The sequence below is a fragment of the Pteropus vampyrus genome, unplaced genomic scaffold (genome assembly GCF_000151845.1).
Source record: "Pteropus vampyrus isolate Shadow unplaced genomic scaffold, Pvam_2.0 Scaffold65, whole genome shotgun sequence".
Lineage (NCBI taxonomy): Eukaryota > Metazoa > Chordata > Mammalia > Chiroptera > Pteropodidae > Pteropus > Pteropus vampyrus.
In genome coordinates this window covers 3,528,413-3,539,144 of record NW_011888846.1, presented here as the reverse complement: position 1 = coordinate 3,539,144, position 10,732 = coordinate 3,528,413, and the positions used below count along the sequence as shown (strand labels likewise).

Here is a 10,732-nt window from a genome sequence, read left to right as displayed (position 1 = left end):
TGTTGAATGAGCCCTCCATTAGCTAGTATCATTTTTCTAGACAATTGGAAGGCTCTTTAAGCATCAAGTCTTTTATTTTTGATTAAGTATTTCTAGGGAATTTTTTCCTATTGTGGTTTTCATAATATCCTTGTCATTCTCAGGGAATATGAGAATCAGTACGTTTATCAAATCTATTAATACTGTATTCTACATTTATAACAATATCTGAAGAAGATAGTAAAAGTCACTTTAAGAAGAATCTTGGAGGGAGATGAAAGTATCTTAGGTAATTGAGGTGATTTTAAGCACTTATATGTAAAATAACTTGCACATTTCCAAAGAGCTTCGAAGGTAAGTGACAAGGCAGTTAGCAGTGGTTGCTATAGTAGCAAAAGAAATATTCAGCCTCTGCCTCAAACTGCTGCCACCACACTATACTGTCCAATTTTTATTATCATTTCCGGTTATTTCATTTGATTGGGGGATAAGGTGGATAAGCGAACAGGAGGAATACAATGTGAGTGCTGGGGAAGAATAAGACCAAGCCCCTAAATCTGAATTGCTCAATCCTCTGGGAAGAAAGAGGAAGAATCAATTACTGCCCTGCAAAAACAGTTTGAGGGCTCATTAGAGAGTAAAAGAGTAACAGATGACTCTTCCTTCTGGTACGTCTCACAGGAAGAGATAATATTTAACATCAAGAAGCTGCTGGAGGGCTGAGGGTGGAGAAGCAAGCCAGAGCTAAATACACAAACAGCTATGTTTTCACAGAGTAATAGACAAACAATATATAAACAATATAAGCACCATATAGGACTATGTAGGAAATGTAAAAGTATCTCCACAGTCAAAATGCTTTATCCAATAGTTTGTCAGCTATTTGAGAATCGACTGAGTCTCAATGGCCCGGAGTTTATCACTACATCTAGCACATAGCAGGTACTCAGTATGTTGGGGAGGTAGGAAGCCAGGAGTTCCACAAGCTATGTGGGAGAGCTACCAGCACATTACTATCCAAAGCCACATCCGAAAATATTTAAGGGGTCTTGCACCCATTACTCTGACTAAGCATACAGCTTAATCTGATCTTTTTTTTTTTAATTAATTAACTTATTTTAATTAGTTTCAAGTTACAGCACATTGGTTAGACATCTATATATTTCATAAAATGATCCCCCCAATTGCTCCCTCCCTCCCCTGACCCTCCACCTAGCCAACATATTAATGCCAACTGCATTCCCTATGCTGTGCTCCCCATCCCCGTGACCAACTATCAACTACTAATTTGTACTTGTTTAACCCTTCACCCTATCCTCTTAGCCCTCCAAACTCCCTCCCCTCTGTCTGTTACCAAATTGTCCACTATATTCGTGAGTCTGTTTTTGATTAGTTGGTTTTTTGTTCCTTAGATTCCGCATATAAGTGAATCCATATGGTATTTATCTTTCTCTGTCCGACTTGTTTCACTCAGCATAAGAACCTTTAGGTCCATCCATGTCATTGCAAATAGTAGGATTTCATTTTTTTTAATGGCTGAGTAATATTCCACTGTATATATGAACCATAATTTCTTTATCCAATAGTCTGTAGATGGGCATTTAGGTTGCTTCCCTATCTCGGCTATTGTAAACTGCTGCCGTGAATATTGGGGTGCATAGATCTTTACGAATTATTGTTTTGGTTTTCTTTGGCTAAATACCCAGAAGTGCAATTGCTGGGTGAAAAGGCATATGCATGCTTAATTTTTTGAGAAACCTCCATACTGTTTTCCATAGCGGCTGTACCAATTTGCAATCCCACCAATAATGTATGAGCGTTCCCTTTTCTCCACATCCTCGTCAAGACGTGTTTTTTTAATCTGATCTTTTTTTCTGACTAGTTTAGTACAATAACCCCTTTTTATTGGCGGGGAATACAGTCTAAGACTCCCAGTGGATGCCCAGAGCCACAGGTAATAGTGAACCCTACACTTGCCATGTTTTTTCCCGTACATACATACCTTTTTACTTAAGGAAGCACTCTACAGTTTCTCTTTGGGTTATCTGAATAGCCAGCATCACTACTCTTGTGTTTTGGGGACATCATGAAGTAAAATAAAGGTAACTCAATACCACACAGTGGATCTGATCACTGAGACTACTACGTGATTAACAGGGCGGGAAGCATCTGCAGCGTGGTTACGCTGGGTAACAGGATGACTCACATCAGGGCGGGATGGAGCAAGACAACACGAGATTTCATCCTGCTACTCAGAAAGGTGCACAGTTTAAAGCTTGGGAATTGTGTATTTCCAGAATTCTTCATTTAATATTTTCGAACTGCAGTTGACCACAGGTAATGAAAACCACGGAAAGCGAAACCACATGTAAGCGGAGGGTAGGGAGGAGCAGGGTTGGGGAACTACTATATTGCCATCATAAATATGTTATTATCTTCTGCCAATATAGCATCTTCCAAGAATCCTGAGGTGCGTAGGAGTAGTTTGCTTTTTCAGTGAATTCTCCCAGATTGCTCTTTCTGATTGTTGCAATTGGGGTTAACTTTAACCATTGATATATGTAGTAGATATTGACCTTCTACTCTATTCTAAGAACCATGTAAGATTTGCTGCGGAACTTATTTGCTCCAACATTCAGGAAATCACAGAATTTCAGAGCCAGGCTGGAGCTTCAAGATAAGCTAATCAAATTGCTTCATTTACAAGCGAGAAAGTGAGGGCTCTGAGAGAGCTTGGCTCAAGGTCACACTGAAGGTTAAAATCTGACTTGCCTGATTTCTTATTCGCTTCTCTTTCTACCAAGCTCTTTGGATTTTACTCAACAGTATGCATAATAATAACAATATTTCACATTTTCAAATCACTGTCACCCAAATTGCTTCATCCTGCCAAAGATGAGAGTAATAGTAATTATCATTACAACTAGCACTTACTGGTAACTTACACCAAACCAGTCACCAAGTGCTTTTGCATTATTTCGTTAGTCTTCACAATAGTCCTATTATTAAGAATACTGTTACTTTCACTCTTTTACAGATCACGAATGTAGGCTGAAGGAGGTTAAACAATGTGCCCAAGGCCATGCAGCCAGGATATGGAGCAGTTCAGAAGTTTCCTCATTGCCTGATGCCAGAGTCCCAACAGAATCCACCGCCCACTATGCCTGCCTCACAGACGCCCCCCTCCAGAACAGACAAAGAAGGTATTGTACCTTGCATTTCAAAGCTATGTTTCGCTTGTGGGTTTAAGATTAATTTTATAGAAATTTTACAGTAGTTCAAGCCTAGAAAATAAGTAAATTCCCTGAAGGAGAGAATATAGAGAAAGCGGCCTCTGGGGACCCCAGAAGTTAAGGGACAAATGCAGGAAGAGAAGGTAACACATTAGGAGTTACTATTCTATTCCATGTAGCTGGGAGCTTGAAACTGTACTGATTTCGTTAAAATTGAAAGTATAGTGTGTAAGATCAAAACCGTGATTATGTAAAGTAGTTTACACACACAGACACACGCACATGTGCGTGCGTGCACACACACATGATTTTAATGACATAGCGGCTGACTGGGTTGCCTGGTTACTAGTCATGACTTAAGCAGGTACAAGCAAAGCATTTGAGCTAAATTCCTGGCACCCACATGGGCCAATTTGGAAACTGTGGTGACCTCAGCAATGGCTGCTGTGGTCCCCAAAACTAGCCATCAGTATTTGACACAAGGATCTTTTTCTACCTTAAACCATCATTATGGAACCAGTTTACAAGGTCCCAAGCATTCTGGTAACTTTATGAAGCCTTTCCAACCCCATCTCTCCCAGAAAGAACAAATTCTTCCCTTCCACATGTCCCCTCAAAGAACTTTGTGTAAGCCCGCAGTTAGCACGCCAATCTCACCGTTTGGTGGCATTTATCAGTTTATCTATCCTAGCAGCTAAGCTGTGAGCATTGTGGATGTTCTGATGATAACAGTGCAGTGAAAAGAACTGGGCCTTGGAATCAGATGTTCCTATGTTCAATTCCTGGTTTAATCACTTAACTCATTGCGACCTTGGGAAAGTTGTTTAACCTCTCCGAACTTCCATTTTTTCATCTGTAAAACAAGCATCATAATGCCTGCCTTAGGTGGTGGCTGTGAGAATTAAACGAGGTCAATGAGTACCTGGCAGCACTCAATAAAAGGCTCTTATGAAGACAGTCCCTGCCCTCGAAGCTCTCACCATCTAGTGGAGAGCGTGCACATAAACAGGCATCTAAAATGTCTGCGATATGTCCTGTGGCAGAGGGCTGCAGAGGGGGCTGTGAGGGCACAGAGAAGGTCAACCTACTCCATTTGAAGAACATCATTTCAAGAAAGCCCCTTAGAGGGAGGAAGAGGAAGAATTAGCCAGAGAGCTAATCCACACAGCTAAGTGTGTCCCAGGCAAAAGGAGTGCATGAAAGAGAACTTGGCATGTTCAAGGGATTATAAATGGTCAGTTAAAACTGAAGTTATGGTTTGAGCTGGAGAGTGGTGAGGGACGAGGCTGGAGAAGCAGCTGGTGATGTAGAAAGAACATAAGTTTTGGAATCAGGCAGTGAGAAATTCCAGCTTCACCACTTTGCAGACCTAGATCCTCAACCAAGTGAATTCTACCTGAGCCTCAGTTTCTCATTTGTAAAACGATTGTGATTACACGAACCAAGGTATGTAAAGTGCCTAGCACAGAATACACGTTTTTAAAGTGATAACAAGTATTATCTACCTCTGTTTTTCTAGGATGAGCTTAGTGGTTGGCCTATAGTACATATTCATTCTGATTGAGTCAATGGAAGGATGAATGAATGGGTGACTTCGCACATATTTATTAGATGCCATTCATGTGCTGAACACTGTTCTGAGTCACTGGGGATACAGCAGCGAACAATACAGACGAAAATCTCTGTCCTGGTGGGACGTGCAGTTCATGAATTGAGATAGAAAAGGGTTCTCTGGTATCTGTGAGAGAACAGTCTACCTCAGCCCTTGCGACTCCAGGCTTATCTGATGAAAAACTAATAAACTGACAGCAAGGTTCCAAGAGGTCTGGATGTGAGTCCCTCCTCCTAACAAGGAGGAGGTGCTTGTCCCCACCCTTAATCACTTTTTGCTAATCAACCCCCAGCTTCCTGTTGTGATCCAGGGGAACTGGTTAGTTGTGTTGTTTGGCAGGAAGAAATGTCAAAGAGGGCTCAATTCATTCTTGGGCTCTAAGTCTAAAGTGATGGCAAGAGGAAATAGGAAAGCAGCATACACAAAAAAGCTGTGGAGAAGGAGATTTGCCTATCTCAGCAGCCAAGTGATAAGTGAGCTCAAATGCCTAAGATGCATGCAGGTTTTATTTCAATACCAGGATAATCATATTCTCATGTGTATATCTCTTTATAAAAAGAGTTTGCCTAAGAGCTCTCATTTAATCCTCTGAAGGACTCTACCAGGTAGGACTTAACCCCATTTAATCCCATCTCCTTTAAATTAACTCCTCCCTCTCCACTGCCTCCTTCCTTGTGGTATAAAACTATGCCCAACTTTTAATAAAAAACAAAACAACAAAAATCTTCCTTCAGTTCTTCATCTCTCTCTAGCCAACACCGTATCATCTCCCCACAGCCAAGTCTGCCAAATGTTAAGAATATGCTCATGAGCTCCCTTCTTTCCTTCTCTATTCACGCTCCACACTGACTTTCCCCTAAATGCCACTGAAATTGCTCTTGCTAAAGTCACCACTGATCTCCCATATGCCCAGTCCAGGGGATGCTTGTCAGTCCCCATCATTGTTGGCCTCTCTAGCATTTGAAGTCATCCTCTGCTGATTCTCCTACTTTCCAGCTCACTCCTTCTCAGTCTTGTCCAAAGATTCTTTATCCTCTGAAACCCCTTTGATGTTGTCAACCAGGGTTCTGTGAACCCGGAGAAGAAAGATTCATTTGATGTGAACCCTGAGAAGGAATTTATCTGCTGAGATGAACGCCCCATGGTCAACTAAGGTCCAACGTTTATAATTAGAGTAATTTGCTGACAGGCGCTTTTCATGTACTCTGTATACTGGGAAGAACCTCAGACCTAACTCTTGGCTTCCCGCACTGTGCTCTGCTTGTTTATATGGGTCTGAGTCGACCACTGCAGGGAAGCCCTGGGTTTGTCTTTTGTCAAAATGGACTGAGACCTGCACAACTATATCATCATTTGCATCCATATCGACCAATCAGAACTGCTCTATTATGACCAATTCAGAACACACGATACCAACCAATCAGAACTGCATGATTCAGACCAATCAGAACTGTGTGAATTTGGAAACCTCATTTGCATAAAATTGGGCCAGTTGGGAACCTGGGAGAAAACTCTCTGTAAAGACAGCCTCCTCTTTGTCTTGATGGAATGTACTTTCAGTTTCCATCGGAGGCTGTGTCTCCCTGTTTTGCAAATGGTTCAAAGTCTCTACTTCCTAATATTCTGTTTAAGAATTTTTGTTGCCGGCTCTATCACCTTACTTTCTCACTTTCCAAGTGAACTCTTTTCTTCTTCAAATTCCTGCTCGAGCGTCTGACTTGCGAGGCCCTTCCCAACCACTGTCTCGCCACCTCCGATCTTCTCACCCTTGTCCCCACTCCCAGAACATACACAATACCCACTTTTCCCTCCCTGGCAGCTAACTCTCCTGTGGCTTTAGTAAAGCACATATCACATTATGTTGTGACTGTGTGTGCTTCTGTCTCCCCAGGAGATTATGAAAAACTTCAGGGTGAAGCCAGCGACCTCTCTGTTTCTTCATTCTCGGTGCCTGGCAAGGTCTGGCTCATGATAGTCACTGAGATTTAGAGGTGTTTTGCAAATTCTCAAGAGTCAAACAGCTAGCAAATTATAAAGGCAGGGCTTGACCCCAAGTCGTTCAACTTTACAGGATGTAGTATCTCTACCTCAGCACGGAAAAGTGATGTTGCAAGTTTTTAACTGTAAGTGTCTCAACCCTAACGAATTACAGAAGTCAGGGACTAAGGGGGTGGGAAGGATTTTCTTTTCCCTACAAGTATTGCCCTGGATTGTTTGGTATTTGTAGCCTTCCTTTTGCAAACTCTGGGATAAGAGAAGGAAGGGGAAACAAAAAGTCAAAACACCTCCCATCTCTTCCTCCCGGTGGACAATCTCCACCATCACTTCCTTTTAAGCCACGAGGCAGGAAGCCTATCCTCGCTCATGAAATTCCTCACTTGAGAGGGTAAAGAGTGAGCTGAGACACTTTGTAGCAAGGCCAGCCTGGAATATGATCACTACCATCTCAAAGTAATACTCCTGAGGAAACTCCTAAAGTGGCCGCAGATACACCTGGAAGGAAAGAAAATTCCCCTGTTCCCTAGGAATAAACAAGCTTTCTAGGGAGAGGCTCTGAAATCAGACAATGTGTGCTTTCACCAATTACAAGCTCAAGTTCCACCCAAATACACACAATCAAAGGCTTTACCAAGGCCATCATTATATGCACAGGGCCCTCCCGCTGTTTGGGCAACATTTTAGTGCTGCAGTGAAGCAAGATAAATGCCCATCAAAGCGACAAGGTAAAGACAGACCCGTTCAGCAGTGACTTTTTTCGACCTGATGACTCACTTCGCCTTGTCATTTGTAATGCTGCAGCCTGGGCTGGGGAGAAGGAAATGAAGAGGAGAAAAGTGGGCTGCGTTGTACATGTATGTAATTTGTTTCCCCGTTTCAGACAGCATTTTAACAAGCTTTCTCATTAAAGGCTCTGTGAGCCTTTGCTTAAAGTTTTCTGGACAGCAAATGAGCAGGACTGAAATCAAATGGCATCAGGTCAACACCTCATGTTTTGTTTTAAAGACATAGTAATGGGGAGAGGGGAGGTATGGAAGAAAACATTGTTATATGTGAGAAGAGAGGTTTGATAACTCTTGTCTAGGATAATATGAAAATGAATGATGTGGTTTTACCCAATCCCTATGAAAATACTAATGTTCATCAATTGTTAGACTATTAGAGTGTATCTGGGATGGCATTTTCCTATTCACCAGTTCCCATGGAGAGAAGTAATTATCCTGTGCTATCCTAGCCCTGGGTTCATATATGTGGTAGAGGTTCATGATGCCCCCTTTGGACTCTGACCTCGATGTGGGAGGCACTCGGCCTGACCTAGCCTCTTTTATATTTCCACAGCCCAATGCACCGTCCAGACACACAGTAGACAATCAATGTAATTTCACCGTTTAACTGAATTCATTAGGTGCTATGAGTACATGAAAAAGAAAAAGAAAATAATTAAACCTGAGTACTAGACCGCGAATCAGAGTAATTTATCACCTTGTAAAACCTGGTTCAACAAACCTTTAAGAGCCCCTAATTAAAGCAGCAGCCTTCCGCTGAAATGATCAAGAGCAAAGAAGAAAAGTACAGTGAGGATTCGGAGACGCATTTTTTTTTTTTTTTTTTATCATTGATGGACATTGTCTTGGATTTCTGAACAGGAATTAGCTCTTCTTGCAATAGAGAAAAGGGGGTGCATTTATCCTTCCAGGGAGCCTGCTCAAGAGAACATAAGTACAGAAAGTATGAAAGCAGATTCCAGCTATTGCCTATGCTCGCACCAGTTGTCCGGCAATCCTTGCCTCTGCATGCGTGGCCTCAGGAACGCCTCACTTCCAATGGTTCCAGTGACTTCCAGAGGTGACATACGTAAACAATCTGACACGCCGTTGGCCCTGGAGTAGGTGCTCAATAGCAACCAGGTACCTATTGTCAATGGGGGCACAAAAAGAGGAGTAGGGCTGCCCCCCCACTGGAAAATGGCCATCAAAAGAAGGTGACACAGTTCTCCCTAAAACACGCATCCAGTGGTCCAGCCTTCTTATGCTTCCACTGTACTTCACAACAGAGGGCTGAGCCATCTGCATCTCTCTCTCACTCGCACTTGAGCGGTCACCAAGGAGTCCATGGTCCCTTCCTACTAGCACGAGAATGAGAATGGGTTTTCTCAAACTACGTATCAAGAATGTTAGTTTGTTTGTTTGTTTGTTTGTTTGTTTGATGAACATCACTATTTCACAAAGTGCTGTCTGAGGCCCATGCATCAGATCCCCGGGGATGCCAATAAAAGACTGGTCTCCTAGCTGGCTTGGCATGTTGGCATCTTGAGTTTCATCAGGCTCCCCCGGTGATCCTGCTTCCCGGCTGAAAAGTTCTAGAACCTCTGTGGCCCTGGCTTCTGACCTAGTGGTGCCTCGGAGCACTAGAGGGCAGCCTGGAACAACATTTTTTCGCAGGCTGCTGGCTTCCTGCTCCTGCCAACCGACCGGGGCTGCGGCGCCCACATAGTTCTGGCTACAGTGTCCAAGCCCATCCTGGAACCACAGTTTCCTTTAAGAAACTTAGTCCAATTGCCACATCACCAAGCAACTGAATCTAGCATGCGTGTCCACAAAGACGCAGCAATAAACTCAATTTCTAAAGACAAAGTAGACTTTAAGTCATCCTGCAATTATTCATGAAACACACATTGGACACGCAACAACAGTAGGTGTTAAAAGGACTGATTAAAGAGGACGTTCTTCTTATTTCTGGAAAAACATGGGAAAGATAAGGCATACATATGACATCACTTGAAAATCATTATAATTAATAGTAGATCTACTTTCAAATCAATAAAAATAAATAAATTAGTAAAGCTGACATGGACAGATGCCAGTATATGCACGGACAAGGAGCTCCACCAGCGACCCTGAGCTGACCAGGGCAACTGCTCACTGTGACCCCCGAAAAGGCCCGGTGGACGAGGTGGGGTGGGAGAAGGGAAGTGGGGGGGGCAGCCCAACCGCAGCTCGTCCTAACTCAGGGGTCCTCCTCGTGTCTCAGCAGGCACTTCATGAAAATGAATGTGTCAGATGCAAATCCGGGAAGAACCAGTGGATTTATCGTCCTATTGGGCCAGCGCCTATTTATTCAACAAATACTCGTGGGGCGCTACCCTGTGCCAGGTGCTGGCCAGGCCCTGGGAAGACAGACGCCTTAGTGCTCCCCCAGGGTGTTTACAATCCAGCAGGAGGAACAGACCAGCAAACAGAGAACTACAAAGTAGTATGTAAGTGATAGGTTAAGTAGGAGGTTTGTGGGAGCTCGTAAGAGAGAAAACTAACCCAGAGCCAGGGGGTGATGGCAGCCTTCCCTGGGGTGGACACGTTCAATGGAAGAAGTTAAAGGATGAGTTAGGAGCAGCAAGGAAAGAAGTATTTGAAAGTGGGGAAGAGGGGAAGCAGATACACCAGGAACTGAAAGGAATTCCGTAGAGCTGGTGGAGTGGTGGTGGGGGCTGGGGAAAGGGCGGGAAGCGGGGTGGGGGGGGCGGCGGAGCTGGGGGTGCAGTGCCAGCAGCGGCCAGCTCAGGAGAAGCCTCGTAAATCCTAGTGGGGGCATCTGGACATCATCCCCAGGGCTCTGGGGAGCCTCTGAGGGGATCTGAGCAGGGGCGGTACCATGATCGCATCTGCATTTTAGGAGGGTCTGCCTCTGCCAGGGTCAGTGCTATCTTGGTGTGTTAACAAACCAGCAAAGCCAAAGGAAATCAGCCTTTCCCTGTCATCAGATCTCTCTAGTTTCCTTCCTCCATCCCCAATCCCCAGCTTCCCAGGAAACCCTTTAAAAACGGAGGTCTCTTTTTAAGGTCTGCTTCTAATGCCAGATACAGAGGAGGCAGGAATAGCCTAAAAGCTGCGACTGTCATAAGCTGGATTGCCCT

At 43.7% G+C, this 10,732-nt stretch overlaps 1 protein-coding gene across 1 annotated transcript in view; it reads right to left on the bottom strand.

Moving 5' to 3' along the window:
- The window catches only part of LOC105292889 (quinone oxidoreductase-like protein 2), a 38,351-nt gene that overhangs the window by 20,938 nt on the left and 6,681 nt on the right, over window positions 1–10,732 (bottom strand). Inside the window, exon 3 of the mRNA XM_023531227.1 lies at window positions 8,677–9,341. Within this exon, the coding sequence (XP_023386995.1) occupies window positions 8,677–9,341 (665 nt within the window). The remainder of the gene's footprint in view (window positions 1–8,676; window positions 9,342–10,732) is intronic.